The 16128-nt window shown below is 41.3% G+C and overlaps 2 protein-coding genes across 2 annotated transcripts; both read right to left on the bottom strand.

Moving 5' to 3' along the window:
• Window positions 1–1325: 1325 nt before the first annotated feature.
• On the bottom strand, window positions 1326–5635 carry LOC119478919 (GTPase IMAP family member 8-like). The gene is made up of 5 exons (XM_037753993.1): window positions 5524–5635; window positions 4718–5404; window positions 3007–3744; window positions 1700–1909; window positions 1326–1603 (listed from the first exon to the last, which is right to left on the bottom strand). Exons 1-5 carry the CDS (start codon window positions 5540–5542, stop codon window positions 1416–1418), a joined length of 1842 nt encoding a protein of 613 aa, XP_037609921.1. The 5' UTR covers window positions 5543–5635; the 3' UTR covers window positions 1326–1415.
• A 4848-nt stretch (window positions 5636–10483) lies between these two features.
• Window positions 10484–14560, bottom strand: LOC119478929 (GTPase IMAP family member 7-like). Its single transcript, XM_037754028.1, has 4 exons — window positions 14130–14560; window positions 12419–13156; window positions 11112–11321; window positions 10484–11015 (listed from the first exon to the last, which is right to left on the bottom strand). Exons 1-4 carry the CDS (start codon window positions 14272–14274, stop codon window positions 10828–10830), a joined length of 1281 nt encoding a protein of 426 aa, XP_037609956.1. The 5' UTR covers window positions 14275–14560; the 3' UTR covers window positions 10484–10827.
• Between the last annotated feature and the right edge of the window lie 1568 nt (window positions 14561–16128).

Here is a 16128-nt window from a genome sequence, read left to right as displayed (position 1 = left end):
CTGTCTGTGTGTACAGAGATGTAGAGGGTTTAGCTCTGGTTTAATGTTCATTGTAATAAAACAGAGAGATCCCGTCCTGCCATTCTGCTGGTAATCCCCTGACCTCCTGATCCTCTCTGACGGTCCCGCTAACGAGCTCAGGGGCCTCAACAGGATTCAAGAACGCATTCACAACTCTTCATCACTCTTCATCTGATGCTCCTCTCTACATTTTTCACCGTCTTTGACCCTTCTGTCGACTTCTCGCTACCCATCTCCCTTTATTCCTATCTGCAATGTTTAAAACCTTTTCATGTTGTTCTTTCATATTCATTACATTTTGTGGTAATTCTTCTTAAAGGTACACTATAGTTATAATACACAATGTCCACTACACTGAATCATTTGATCTTGTGTTTCATCTTAAAGCAGCAGTGGGTAGAAATGGAGCAAATAGGATTAAAAAAAGTTATTTTTATAAAACGGTCACTATATCCTGACAGTAGTGCATGAGACAGGTAATCTGAAAAAAATCATGTGCCTGTGTGTCCTCCGGTGCTCATAATGGCATCTTCAAGAGTTCACAGACCGGAGGAAAACAACCAATCAGAGCTGATCTGGAGTGTGCCGTCCAGCTACCGTTTATAAGAGCCACGAGTCAATCACTCACGAACTCCGATCAAACGGTCAAACTAGGCAGCGCTGATCAAATATAGATCGGTATTCTGTTACTGTAATGCCTATTTCTCGGCTCAAATGTTTTCAGAAACATCTTGTAGTGTACTGTTTGGCTGTAAAATGAGAAAGCTTTTGACCCATGTTGGGATCTGTTGAGGAATTACGAAGCACCGCCCACCAGCCAGAGCACAGCCAATAGGAAATTCGAAATGACCTGTGATTGGCCAAAGTCTCCTGTCATGGGCTAGATTTCTTTAAAGCCTGAAAACAGAGCCGTGAGGAGGTGCAGAAGTCTAGTTTTCTTTCAGAACACTTGAATTACAATATGCTGAAAGGTTGGAATTGTTGTCCAATGATGGCAAAAGTATTCTGTCTATTGCAGGTTTAATTCTTGTCTTAAAACCACTATGATGTCTTCTGGGGTGTTGAACTGTAACCCATGGGGTGAATTTTGCCTAGGGCACCAAAAGGGCTAAAGCCGGCCATTTCAAGATGATTTCAAGATCATTGTTTATTATTATCTTATTACAGACTCTCCGTTTGTTAAATCTCCTGTCTCACTGACTGACTGTAGCTGACCTGCCACCCACTCAGTATCTGTATCTTAGTTATGAGTCTTCTCCTGGTGTTGTGATGTTTATATAGAACATAAATAACCCGATTATTCTTTCATGAGCCTTAAACAGCGGTGTGAGCAAATGCACCACAGGGTTACAAAATAAGATGCAGCCAGCAGGTTAATGACATGACAGCGATCATCAGTCCCCAGTAGAGTGACTTTCTACAGTCTGCCTGTAGTCTTCTGTCGGTATCTCTTCCTCCTCCAATTCCCCGCCGATAGTAGAGGTCTCAGGATCTGTCCAATACCCAGATGACATCCACAGTCTTACCTTTTCCCTCGATTTCAGCATCTGATCACTGTCTGGCTCGGAGGTGGCATACTCATCTACGTACGGTGGAGAGAAAAAGACTGTGAATGTTAAAGCAATACAAAACTGAACAGGACACAAGTTATATGCATGTAGGTATTTGATTTATTCACCCTTGCGGAAATGTTTCCAAGCCGCCTGTTCCATGGCCACCTCTCGTCTGCTCCACTCTCTCTCCAGCAATCCCATCCATCTCTTCATAGGCCCAGATGCTGCATCGCCTTCACTTGCTAGAAAGTCGGCCTTAAACTGGTCACCTTTATGCCGGTGCTCCTGTTCTTCCTCTCCTTCTGAACCCTCAGACTTCTGCTTCCTATCACTGACTGGTTAGAAAATACAATAATCATGTTAGTACAAGGGATAAAACTAATTTAAGATACTGCTGCAACATAATGTAATGATGGGCTTTTTAGTTTATAAATCTATGTAATCGTTGTGTGCAGTTATGTCCGGGTTAAGGGTTGCATAGAAGTTGTTGTACTTGATACACTAGAGGGCAATGTCACGTAAACTACTGAAGAAAATTACTTTTACAGTACTACTACGTTGACTTGAACTTAAAAATCATATTAATCATAAAAGTAACAGTTGGACATTTCTACTAGTTTCTCCTTAATACACTTTTCTCATCGCACATATTTTGATTTGTCAAAGCAGGAAAAACACAGATGTAACTAATAATAATGATAATCACAGCAGTGTGGCTGCTCTAACCTGTTAACACAGACGCCGAAATAAACAACGCAGCCGCCACGCGCTCCTGACTTTCCCAGAGCGGCCGAGGCTTAAGAGCTGTCCGTGTTTTCATCTTACAACTTTAACCCTTTCACAATGTGTTTTCAGTTCATGAAAGTTAACTGTAACAATTTCGTCACCTAGAAAATGTCCTATTCGGTTGTACGTAGCACCACCCTCTCATGTCACTTCTGGTTGCAAAAAACAAAGATGGAACGGCCAAAATGCTGAACTCGAGGCTTCAAATCAGCAGTCCACAAGCCAATGGATGACGTCACAGTGAGTACGTTACTTCTTATATAGTCTTGTGGTTCATGCTTTTTGTTTTTTTTTAGAGAATACTCAACATTATTTCTGAAGTTTGTTCTACCCCTCATCTACAATTATGAGAAATATATCACTAATGGCTTCTGCCCAGTTACGGTCCAGAGCACCTGCACCACAGTAAACTCCTATAACAGCTACATCAGTCTCATGTTGTACCTGAAAGACCCACGTTTTAATGCCTTTTTCATCATCTGTGATGTGAAAACACACTGCCAGAGAAATAACAGTATGTTGCAAAACTAACGGAATCATAATGATTATCAGAACAACTCCTGGTGCGACAATAATGTTTATACAGTTTTATCGTAATTATGATGTTTAAAAAGGTATCTTTCTCTTTATGTCTCTGGATACTTACTGGTCGGTGGTAATCCCATACTGTCGTTTCTTGATCGGCTGTGGTATTTTTCCCAGTTACTGCGGTCCCATTCGATTGAAAGTTGTTCTGTGATCTCCTTGGTTGTGTTCTCATCTTTGTTTCCCGTCGGTTGTGGATCATCAGTTTCAGGGTCGGCACCGAGGTAAAAAGAGATGTTTCCTGCCACCATCTCCTCCATCTTCTGCAGCAGGTCTGTTATCTGACCCTCAGCTGCATGCATATTGTCAAGGACATGATACCTGTTTTCACATTTCTCAATAAGCCAGCGGAGAGGCTTTCCTTCACTTTCAATGTGTTGCTCAATAGTTTTGTCCCCCAAAGCGTCCCCGAATGTAAACAGCACGATCACATGTCTCCACACTCTCTGTCCAAACAGCCTCATGTTGTCCTCTGTGACTCTTCTCTGTTCATCGGTGAATGATGTGTCAAGCGGCACTGCCAGCAAAATGACATTTGGTGATGGCGAGCACATAGACACTCCTTTTAAAATCTCAGACTTCAAAATCGCAGGGGTAAACTTCGCTGGGAAGAATTTCCACCATCCAGGAGTGTCCACGATGACGACCTCTCTTCCGGCCACCTCACCACTTTGCTTTAACGCTTTTACCGTTCTCTCACCAGACTGAAACACCTCAGCACTCAAAATGTTGTTTCCAGTGGCACTCTTCGCGGAAAACACCCACCCGACCATCAAGATCCTCAGGTTGGGTGTTGGCTCTGCGTAAGAAGACACCTATTAGAACTGTACTACTTTTAAAGGACAATTCTTGTTTATTACAAATTGGGTTTTATTTTTGAGGTTTGGTCATTTTAATTTCAAACAAAATCTAAGATTAAAAAGGTTCCACTTAAAAGTAGGGTTGTTAAAGATTTTAGAAACATTTTTGTTATATTAGCTGAAATGCTCTTTACATACAATAATCAATAAATCAAATGCTCTGACAAAAAAAGAAAAGATCCTGTATTTGTGGCTGTCATAGGACTGTAATAAACCCGTCCAATCATGAATTAATTTCATTCGGCCTGAACATAATGATTGGACGGCCTACCTGCACTGATTGCGCGTAACCATAGTCTTCCAAAAGCTGCTAGCTTGACAGCTGTGAGTACTAAAAATAGCCATGTTCGTGGTTCACTTTCATTATGATATGTTTATGTTTGTAAAGATAATTTGGGGGAGTGGCTTTGGAGGGAGGCCTGATGGGACGGACTGTCAGTGGTGCGAGATTGTGTTAGAGATTGTGCTAGATTTAGCAACTTTTGGATCTAACGCTGCTAGCTACTTTCATTGGAAAAGAGTTGGCAACACTGGGTTTGGTTTTCGTTTGGATCACTTTAAAAAAATCTAGTGTACTCTTGGTAGTTTCCTAAGATCACCGACCTTGCCTTTAAAAGGGACATGTCATGAAAAACTCACTTTTTCAGTGACAACTCAGTCAGTTTCTTGTGGGCTACCTGGATCAGAAAACATGTGATTCAACAAGCCATTCAGATCTGGCTCCCCTTCCTATGTCACATGCAGGCTCATTAGAATATATCGCCCACAGCTTGAGAACTACTTTTGCAAAGGTGCTGTTTATTGCTATTTATTTTCTTAGCGACCCTCCATCCATTTAGTAAACCAGCTTATCTTGGTTGAACGTCTCATTTCCACCTTAAACATACATTTATATAATCAAACTCAGCTGACCTGTCAGGAGATTTCTGAGCTTTTCCCTTTGTTGTTGTGACTGCAGACGCAACTCCTCAGCTTTTTTGTCCACTTCCTTCCTCTTCGACTCAACGCTTTGCACCAGCGTGCTGTCCGCTTCATAGCACCCGTTTTCTGCCACCATGGCGTCAATCTTCTCAAACAGCTCTTCGACCTTCTCGTCGTTGTCTGCGCCATCGTCACACAGGACGTGATATCGGTTACCACAGGCCTCTAGTAGCGACTGGAGCGGCGCCCCTTCCCTCGCGATGTAATCCTCAATGGTTTTGTGGCCCAGATGGCCCCTGTGGCTGAAGACCACTATCGTGTGATCCCAAACCTTGTCACCAAAAAAGTGTTGCAAATGCTCTCCTGTTGCCTTCTTGTGCTTATTTTTGAATGGTAGTTCGGCATTAACCACCAGGATGAAGCCATGCAGTCCAGGTGGACACAGAGTGACGCTGAGAACCGCTTCTGTCTTGAAAAGTTCAGATGTATTACTGGGGGTATATCCTCGCAGCCACCCCGGGGCTTTGACCAGCGTGACTGTTAGCCCGCATACTTCTCCCTCTGCCCTCTCACAGCAGGATGTTACATCTGTTGGATCAAACGCCCGTCTTCCCAGGACGATGTTTCCAACCAGATAATTCCGGGAGGTTTTTGATCCCACGAGCACCGCATTCAGCTCTGACAGAAAGAAAGTGAGTCAGAGATAGTAACGTGAAAAAAAAAAAAAAAATACTTGAAGACAGAAAGACTGTTGATACATCGTCTTTCATTCACATTATGAGACTTTATGGACTCACCTTTTGCAGATTTCTTCATGTTTTCTGTTGTTGTCTGCACACCAAGTAGATTCTCTTTTTCTCTTTCTGTCTCCCTTTCTGTGTGATCACTTAATGCTGCTCACACTGTTGTTGTTTTTAGCAAGTAGCAACTCCCTACTTTATCATGTACCAACAAGACCAACAGCATTTTGATGTAGCACAGATAAGCTGAGTGGAACGACCTGTTCTGAGCCACATTTAGGTTTCCGTGTTCAGAGAAAAAAAAAGTAAGCTGTAAATTAAATGATTTGACTGTACTGTGATAAAACACATCAATGCTGGTGTGAATATTGACACTCTTACCAAATTTATAAAAATGTCATGGGTTATAAGTGGCTCAACACGGCTGTACGGTTTTGTATAATGAACCTTGCAAGGCAAATGCAAAGCATATTTAAGATTGAGATAAAGACATCATGTGGCGAGCCAGAAGTACAGATAATGCTATGATAAGTCTATATCAGCTGTTGCTTCCTAGAAACTCTGACGTCAGCACTGGTACAGTTATGTTGTTGAACTAGTTGTTCTGGAGCGATTCCAAGTCCCAGAGCAGCTTACCAGTGTCAGCTTCTACCGGCAGTGTCTGCCAGCTCCCTTATATAACCAGATTCATAGGAACACACATACAGATGCTGGTTAATGTCTTATAAAATATGAGTTGGTGCAGCATGTTTCCTTTTTTTTTTTAGATCATGTTATTCATTTATGACAATCATTTGGTTTCAGTGTTGATACTTAGCACACATACTTGTGCTTCATTTGAACATTTGTATTTACTCAATCAACAATGTGTGAGCAAACGACTTTGGTTATTTGATAGCTGGTACATCTAATACCAGTATGCCAGAAGCGGGGCACAGAGAGCTCGCCAGCATGACCAGTAAGGCCCGAGTAATACCAATTCATCTGTCCTAATAATTATTCATGTTAATCCAGCTCCCTGGAGTCAAACAGTGCCTACTTTGGACATTAGCAAACCACAGTGGTTGCTTTATGAAAATCCTCTCTAATGCTGGGCTGCAATTAGACATTAGCATAATTTGTACAACACTTTAATCAGATCACCCTTCTTATAATTTTGACAAACAGCTTTGGGGGTTAAATGTTGACAAATGCAGCATTCTTTATGTAATTTGATTTCATTTTAGGAGTTTTTATCTGAAATATTATTCAGGAAACGAGTAGCTGAACAGAAGAATTTGAGACTTTAAATGTTGGACAGTTCATCTCAAAAAACTTCTCGTTGCTCTTTCTGGGGTCGCTGGTGCAGCTTTTAAACCACTACATTGGTATAGTTGAAAATCAATTATAAATGACTTAATAAGCGAATGTTTATTCTTCAGTTCAGCCTCTTTGTCCAACAGCTGTAAATTTTAAAACAAGAACAATCAGGTGAAATGATCTTTGTCAGGGGGCCGTGAAATAATTTCCTTATAAATTATAAAACTGTGCTGTATCATTAAAAAGTGCATATCTACAGACCATTTGCACCAATAAAACAAGCATATTGTGTCAATTCCTCCCACCCACGTTAGCTTTGGACCAATAGAAACTCTGATATGATTGTGACACATAGCAATAAATTCATTATGTTAAAGTTGAAACACTTACTGAAAGTCAGCTTTAGACTGGTAATGATAAATATCTGGATTTATTATGACTATGCCAGTCTTGCTACTGTTCAGTTCTTCCATTCCATAACTCTGCATATCTCCCCCTCTGTCAGACTAGTAAACGATTATCTCATCTTATCTTAACATGATTCAAAATGAAATGTGTTTCTGTTTATCACTATGAAACAGGTTTGAAGTTTTGAAGTTGAAAAGTTTTAGAATACCAATGGCTCAAATGGCATCTAAGAGTACAAATGTTAGTAAGCATTATGCTTTAATCAGTGTTACGATTAAGAGGGGGTCCTTGGACAATTTTCTCCACGATAAGGGGTCCCTGGCTCCAAAAAAGTCTGAGCATCCCTGATATAATGAGTCACTGATACATTGAAATGTGTTTTGTTGCCCTGTATGGAAGAGGCTTAAAGGTCCAGAGCTGAGAACAAATTGTATTCAGCATTGTAAAACTAACAAGAAACCTCCATTGGTAAATTTCTTTGTACTCTCTGGTACCTAAAGGGAACGTTGCTATAGTTTCCCCTGTGATACAGAAGTAAATATGTTTTGGCTGTTGGGGAAATATTATGCATGTACATTTGTCCATTTGTCAGCTTTGTTTATCCCTGTTCTGTCTGACACCTACACAGCCTCCCAGCCCTCACACAGGTGTGTTCATATGACTCCAGGTAGAGGAGAAGTGCTGCTTACACGGAGGGAGAACGAGAGAGGTGAGCTGGGCTGATCCAAACATTAACTGACATGGCACCTATAGTATCTGCTGGAGGGGGGCTTTCTAGTTTTTCCTTGTCAGTCTTTCTCCTATCGTCTCTGTGTCTCGTGGGAGAACTGTACTGTACTGTATGCGTAGTGTTTACCACTTTGGATTTAAAATGTGAGGGTGCAGGTCGTATCCACGCCGACCCTCCGCCTTTTTCTGCTTTGTCGTTTCGGCTCATTGCGGTTTGTTTTGGTTGAAAGATACGGATATGACGTCACAGTACTCAGGCTACAACAATAAAAGCGATAACTTTCTTCTACATCCGCATAGACTCAAATGAAGCAAATGTATAGGTTCTTGCATTTAAAAAATCAATTTCAGAATCATAAGAAATACGATACATAGATGAATCGATTTTTTTTCCCACCCCTACCATGTATGGATACGATTACTATTTTTGTTGTAAGGCCTGGCTCATGTTAAACCTTTTGTAAAACATGAAGAAAACTGTGAAACATTGCCAACAGCATACATTTTCCTCGCTCTGTCTACCGTTACCGTCCGTTACACTCTCCACTAGCACCGCACTGTTGTTGTTTGCTATCGTCACGTGACAAAATCAGTCAGTTCTTCTTCGCTACTCAAAAACAGTAGTTGCCAGTGACAGCCATGATACATCCAGTGCGACAGCCAAGCGAAGGCTACTGTTTTGGAGCGGCGAAGAAGAATTCATTTACGGTCAAACAAGTTGATTTTTTTCTGGATTCATAAATTATGGTATCGGATTTACTGGCGTACTCCCCGATACCCAATCCCAAATTTTGGGCAGTATCGGACACATTTTCGATACTGGTATCGGTATCGGAACAACTCTATTTATTTCTTTTGTTTTCTTTTTACCATCATGAAGTTGAAACATTTTCAACTCACATAGATTCATCAGAAGGGAGAAAACTATAATGTGTCTAGAGGAAAGTAATATCAAAAGTCTAACTCTGGAGTTAAGAGCCACACTAAAGAAAAGCCTGATTCAACCTGATCTTGACATTTGCTGAACCCGTAGGTGTCATGTAATATTAAAGGCTTTTTATCATACTCGGGACTCAAAGTGTGTCATAGAATTTACTTTTCTCTCTCTTTTTTCACACAGATGTGAGAAAAGAGCTGACCCCAAGACCTGGTGGAGCCTTTTGTGAGTAAATGTATTATTTGATGTATTTAATTGCTGATATAAGCGAATGATGTGAAAAAGGAGGAGTACCTGCACTTATTTTTCCTCTACTTTGAGCATTGGGGGTCAGTTGTGGCATCATGACAGACCATGTTAATGAGAACAACACTCTAACACTGACCCAAACCAAACACAGAAGACACCTTTAAAGCTCTCAAATTCATAGGATTTATTAACAAGAAAATATAGAAAAGACAAAATATCAAGTCCTAAATTGAGAGTAAGTGGTATCAAACTGATGTCACTGCATGTTATCTGACACTACACATCGCTGCTGCGAGTGTGTTATATAGATATCTGTCTGTCTGTGTGTACAGAGATGTAGAGGGTTTAGCTCTGGTTTAATGTTCATTTTAATAAAACAGAGAGATCCCGTCCTGCCATTCTGCTGGTAATCCCCTGACCTCCTGATCCTCTCTGACGGTCCCGCTAACGAGCTCAGGGGCCTCAACAGGATTCAAGAACGCATTCACAACTCTTCATCACTCTTCATCTGATGCTCCTCTCTACATTTTTCACCGTCTTTGACCCTTCTGTCGACTTCTCGCTACCCATCTCCCTTTATTCCTATCTGCAATGTTTAAAACCTTTTCATGTTGTTCTTTCATATTCATTACATTTTGTGGTAATTCTTCTTAAAGGTACACTATAGTTATAATACACAATGTCCACTACACTGAATCATTTGATCTTGTGTTTCATCTTAAAGCAGCAGTGGGTAGAAATGGAGCAAATAGGATTAAAAAAAGTTATTTTTATAAAACGGTCACTATATCCTGACAGTAGTGCATGAGACAGGTAATCTGAAAAAAATCATGTGCCTGTGTGTCCTCCGGTGCTCATAATGGCATCTTCAAGAGTTCACAGACCGGAGGAAAACAACCAATCAGAGCTGATCTGGAGTGTGCCGTCCAGCTACCGTTTATAAGAGCCACGAGTCAATCACTCACGAACTCCGATCAAACGGTCAAACTAGGCAGCGCTGATCAAATATAGATCGGTATTCTGTTACTGTAATGCCTATTTCTCGGCTCAAATGTTTTCAGAAACATCTTGTAGTGTACTGTTTGGCTGTAAAATGAGAAAGCTTTTGACCCATGTTGGGATCTGTTGAGGAATTACGAAGCACCGCCCACCAGCCGGAGCACAGCCAATAGGAACGCTCTCTCTCCGAAATGACCTGTGATTGGCCAAAGTCTCCTGTCATGGGCTAGATTTTTTTAAAGCCTGAAAACAGAGCCGTGAGGAGGTGCAGAAGTCTAGTTTTCTTTCAGAACACTTGAATTACAATATGCTGAAAGGTTGGAATTGTTGTCCAATGATGGCAAAAGTATTCTGTCTATTGCAGGTTTAATTCTTGTCTTAAAACCACTATGATGTCTTCTGGGGTGTTGAACTGTAACCCATGGGGTGAATTTTGCCTAGGGCACCAAAAGGGCTAAAGCCGGCCATTTCAAGATGATTTCAAGATCATTGTTTATTATTATCTTATTACAGACTCTCCGTTTGTTAAATCTCCTGTCTCACTGACTGACTGTAGCTGACCTGCCACCCACTCAGTATCTGTATCTTAGTTATGAGTCTTCTCCTGGTGTTGTGATGTTTATATAGAACATAAATAACCCGATTATTCTTTCATGAGCCTTAAACAGCGGTGTGAGCAAATGCACCACAGGGTTACAAAATAAGATGCAGCCAGCAGGTTAATGACATGACAGCGATTATCAGTCCCCAGTAGAGTGACTTTCTACAGTCTGCCTGTAGTCTTCTGTCGGTATCTCTTCCTCCTCCAATTCCCCGTCGATAGTAGAGGTCTCAGGATCTGTCCAATACCCAGATGACATCCACAGTCTTACCTTTTCCCTCGATTTCAGCATCTGATCACTGTCTGGCTCGGAGGTGGCATACTCATCTACGTACGGTGGAGAGAAAAAGACTGTGAATGTTAAAGCAATACAAAACTGAACAGGACACAAGTTATATGCATGTAGGTATTTGATTTATTCACCCTTGCGGAAATGTTTCCAAGCCGCCTGTTCCATGGCCACCTCTCGTCTGCTCCACTCTCTCTCCATCAATCCCATCCATCTCTTCATAGGCCCAGATGCTGCATCGCCTTCACTTGCTAGAAAATCGGCCTTAAACTGGTCACCTTTATGCCGGTGCTCCTGTTCTTCCTCTCCTTCTGAACCCTCAGACTTCTGCTTCCTATCACTGACTGGTTAGAAAATACAATAATCATGTTAGTACAAGGGATAAAACTAATTTAAGATACTGCTGCAACATAATGTAATGATGGGCTTTTTAGTTTATAAATCTATGTAATCGTTGTGTGCAGTTATGTCCGGGTTAAGGGTTGCATAGAAGTTGTTGTACTTGATACACTAGAGGGCAATGTCACGTAAACTACTGAAGAAAATTACTTTTACAGTACTACTACGTTGACTTGAACTTAAAAATCATATTAATCATAAAAGTAACAGTTGGACATTTCTACTAGTTTCTCCTTAATACACTTTTCTCATCGCACATATTTTGATTTGTCAAAGCAGGAAAAACACAGATGTAACTAATAATAATGATAATCACAGCAGTGTGGCTGCTCTAACCTGTTAACACAGACGCCGAAATAAACAACGCAGCCGCCACGCGCTCCTGACTTTCCCAGAGCGGCCGAGGCTTAAGAGCTGTCCGTGTTTTCATCTTACAACTTTAACCCTTTCACAATGTGTTTTCAGTTCATGAAAGTTAACTGTAACAATTTCGTCACCTAGAAAATGTCCTATTCGGTTGTACGTAGCACCACCCTCTCATGTCACTTCTGGTTGCAAAAAACAAAGATGGAACGGCCAAAATGCTGAACTCGAGGCTTCAAATCAGCAGTCCACAAGCCAATGGATGACGTCACAGTGAGTACGTTACTTCTTATATAGTCTTGTGGTCCATGCTTTTTGTTTTTTTTTAGAGAATACTCAACATTATTTCTGAAGTTTGTTCTACCCCTCATCTACAATTATGAGAAATATATCACTAATGGCTTCTGCCCAGTTACGGTCCAGAGCACCTGCACCACAGTAAACTCCTATAACAGCTACATCAGTCTCATGTTGTACCTGAAAGACCCACGTTTTAATGCCTTTTTCATCATCTGTGATGTGAAAACACACTGCCAGAGAAATAACAGTATGCTGCAAAACTAACGGAATCATAATGATTATCAGAACAACTCCTGGTGCGACAATAATGTTTATACAGTTTTATCGTAATTATGATGTTTAAAAAGGTATCTTTCTCTTTATGTCTCTGGATACTTACTGGTCGGTGGTAATCCCATACTGTCGTTTCTTGATCGGCTGTGGTATTTTTCCCAGTTACTGCGGTCCCATTCGATTGAAAGTTGTTCTGTGATCTCCTTGGTTGTGTTCTCATCTTTGTTTCCCGTCGGTTGTGGATCATCAGTTTCAGGGTCGGCACCGAGGTAAAAAGAGATGTTTCCTGCCACCATCTCCTCCATCTTCTGCAGCAGGTCTGTTATCTGACCCTCAGCTGCATGCATATTGTCAAGGACATGATACCTGTTTTCACATTTCTCAATAAGCCAGCGGAGAGGCTTTCCTTCACTTTCAATGTGTTGCTCAATAGTTTTGTCCCCCAAAGCGTCCCCGAATGTAAACAGCACGATCACATGTCTCCACACTCTCTGTCCAAACAGCCTCATGTTGTCCTCTGTGACTCTTCTCTGTTCATCGGTGAATGATGTGTCAAGCGGCATTGCCAGCAAAATGACATTTGGTGATGGCGAGCACATAGACACTCCTTTTAAAATCTCAGACTTCAAAATCGCAGGGGTAAACTTCGCTGGGAAGAATTTCCACCATCCAGGAGTGTCCACGATGACGACCTCTCTTCCGGCCACCTCACCACTTTGCTTTAACGCTTTTACCGTTCTCTCACCAGACTGAAACACCTCAGCACTCAAAATGTTGTTTCCAGTGGCACTCTTCGCGGAAAACACCCACCCGACCATCAAGATCCTCAGGTTGGGTGTTGGCTCTGCGTAAGAAGACACCTATTAGAACTGTACTACTTTTAAAGGACAATTCTTGTTTATTACAAATTGGGTTTTATTTTTGAGGTTTGGTCATTTTAATTTCAAACAAAATCTAAGATTAAAAAGGTTCCACTTAAAAGTAGGGTTGTTAAAGATTTTAGAAACATTTTTGTTATATTAGCTGAAATGCTCTTTACATACAATAATCAATAAATCAAATGCTCTGACAAAAAAAGAAAAGATCCTGTATTTGTGGCTGTCATAGGACTGTAATAAACCCGTCCAATCATGAATTAATTTCATTCGGCCTGAACATAATGATTGGACGGCCTACCTGCACTGATTGCGCGTAACCATAGTCTTCCAAAAGCTGCTAGCTTGACAGCTGTGAGTACTAAAAATAGCCATGTTCGTGGTTCACTTTCATTATGATATGTTTATGTTTGTAAAGATAATTTGGGGGAGTGGCTTTGGAGGGAGGCCTGATGGGACGGACTGTCAGTGGTGCGAGATTGTGTTAGAGATTGTGCTAGATTTAGCAACTTTTGGATCTAACGCTGCTAGCTACTTTCATTGGAAAAGAGTTGGCAACACTGGGTTTGGTTTTCGTTTGGATCACTTTAAAAAAATCTAGTGTACTCTTGGTAGTTTCCTAAGATCACCGACCTTGCCTTTAAAAGGGACATGTCATGAAAAACTCACTTTTTCAGTGACAACCCAGTCAGTTTCTTGTGGGCTACCTGGATCAGAAAACATGTGATTCAACAAGCCATTCAGATCTGGCTCCCCTTCCTATGTCACATGCAGGCTCATTAGAATATATCGCCCACAGCTTGAGAACTACTTTTGCAAAGGTGCTGTTTATTGCTATTTATTTTCTTAGCGACCCTCCATCCATTTAGTAAACCAGCTTATCTTGGTTGAACGTCTCATTTCCACCTTAAACATACATTTATATAATCAAACTCAGCTGACCTGTCAGGAGATTTCTGAGCTTTTCCCTTTGTTGTTGTGACTGCAGACGCAACTCCTCAGCTTTTTTGTCCACTTCCTTCCTCTTCGACTCAACGCTTTGCACCAGCGTGCTGTCCGCTTCATAGCACCCGTTTTCTGCCACCATGGCGTCAATCTTCTCAAACAGCTCTTCGACCTTCTCGTCGTTGTCTGCGCCATCGTCACACAGGACGTGATATCGGTTACCACAGGCCTCTAGTAGCGACTGGAGCGGCGCCCCTTCCCTCGCGATGTAATCCTCAATGGTTTTGTGGCCCAGATGGCCCCTGTGGCTGAAGACCACTATCGTGTGATCCCAAACCTTGTCACCAAAAAAGTGTTGCAAATGCTCTCCTGTTGCCTTCTTGTGCTTATTTTTGAATGGTAGTTCGGCATTAACCACCAGGATGAAGCCATGCAATCCAGGTGGACACAGAGTGACGCTGAGAACCGCTTCTGTCTTGAAAAGTTCAGATGTATTACTGGGGGTATATCCTCGCAGCCACCCCGGGGCTTTGACCAGCGTGACTGTTTGCCCGCATACTTCTCCCTCTGCCCTCTCACAGCAGGATGTTACATCTGCTGTATCAAACGCCCGTCTTCCCAGGACGATGTTTCCAACCAGATAATTCCGGGAGGTTTTTGATCCCACGAGCACCGCATTCAGCTCTGACAGAAAGAAAGTGAGTCAGAGATAGTAACGTGAAAAAAAAAAAAAAAAATACTTGAAGACAGAAAGACTGTTGATACATCGTCTTTCATTCACATTATGAGACTTTATGGACTCACCTTTTGCAGATTTCTTCATGTTTTCTGTTGTTGTCTGCACACCAAGTAGATTCTCTTTTTCTCTTTCTGTCTCCCTTTCTGTGTGATCACTTAATGCTGCTCACACTGTTGTTGTTTTTAGCAAGTAGCAACTCCCTACTTTATCATGTACCAACAAGACCAACAGCATTTTGATGTAGCACAGATAAGCTGAGTGGAACGACCTGTTCTGAGCCACATTTAGGTTTCCGTGTTCAGAGAAAAAAAAAGTAAGCTGTAAATTAAATGATTTGACTGTACTGTGATAAAACACATCAATGCTGGTGTGAATATTGACACTCTTACCAAATTTATAAAAATGTCATGGGTTATAAGTGGCTCAACACGGCTGTACGGTTTTGTATAATGAACCTTGCAAGGCAAATGCAAAGCATATTTAAGATTGAGATAAAGACATCATGTGGCGAGCCAGAAGTACAGATAATGCTATGATAAGTCTATATCAGCTGTTGCTTCCTAGAAACTCTGACGTCAGCACTGGTACAGTTATGTTGTTGAACTAGTTGTTCTGGAGCGATTCCAAGTCCCAGAGCAGCTTACCAGTGTCAGCTTCTACCGGCAGTGTCTGCCAGCTCCCTTATATAACCAGATTCATAGGAACACACATACAGATGCTGGTTAATGTCTTATAAAATATGAGTTGGTGCAGCATGTTTCCTTTTTTTTTTTAGATCATGTTATTCATTTATGACAATCATTTGGTTTCAGTGTTGATACTTAGCACACATACTTGTGCTTCATTTGAACATTTGTATTTACTCAATCAACAATGTGTGAGCAAACGACTTTGGTTATTTGATAGCTGGTACATCTAATACCAGTATGCCAGAAGCGGGGCACAGAGAGCTCACCAGCATGACCAGTAAGGCCCGAGTAATACCAATTCATCTGTCCTAATAATTATTCATGTTAATCCAGCTCCCTGGAGTCAAACAGTGCCTACTTTGGACATTAGCAAACCACAGTGGTTGCTTTATGAAAATCCTCTCTAATGCTGGGCTGCAATTAGACATTAGCATAATTTGTACAACACTTTAATCAGATCACCCTTCTTATAATTTTGACAAACAGCTTTGGGGGTTAAATGTTGACAAATGCAGCATTCTTTACGTAATTTGATTTCATTTTAGGAGTTTTTATCTGAAATATTATT

Source organism: Sebastes umbrosus, chromosome 20 (assembly GCF_015220745.1).
Source record: "Sebastes umbrosus isolate fSebUmb1 chromosome 20, fSebUmb1.pri, whole genome shotgun sequence".
In the NCBI taxonomy this organism is placed as follows: Eukaryota; Metazoa; Chordata; class Actinopteri; order Perciformes; family Sebastidae; genus Sebastes; species Sebastes umbrosus.
Note: the sequence above shows the minus strand (reverse complement) of the source record. Positions and strands in the feature narration are given on the sequence as shown.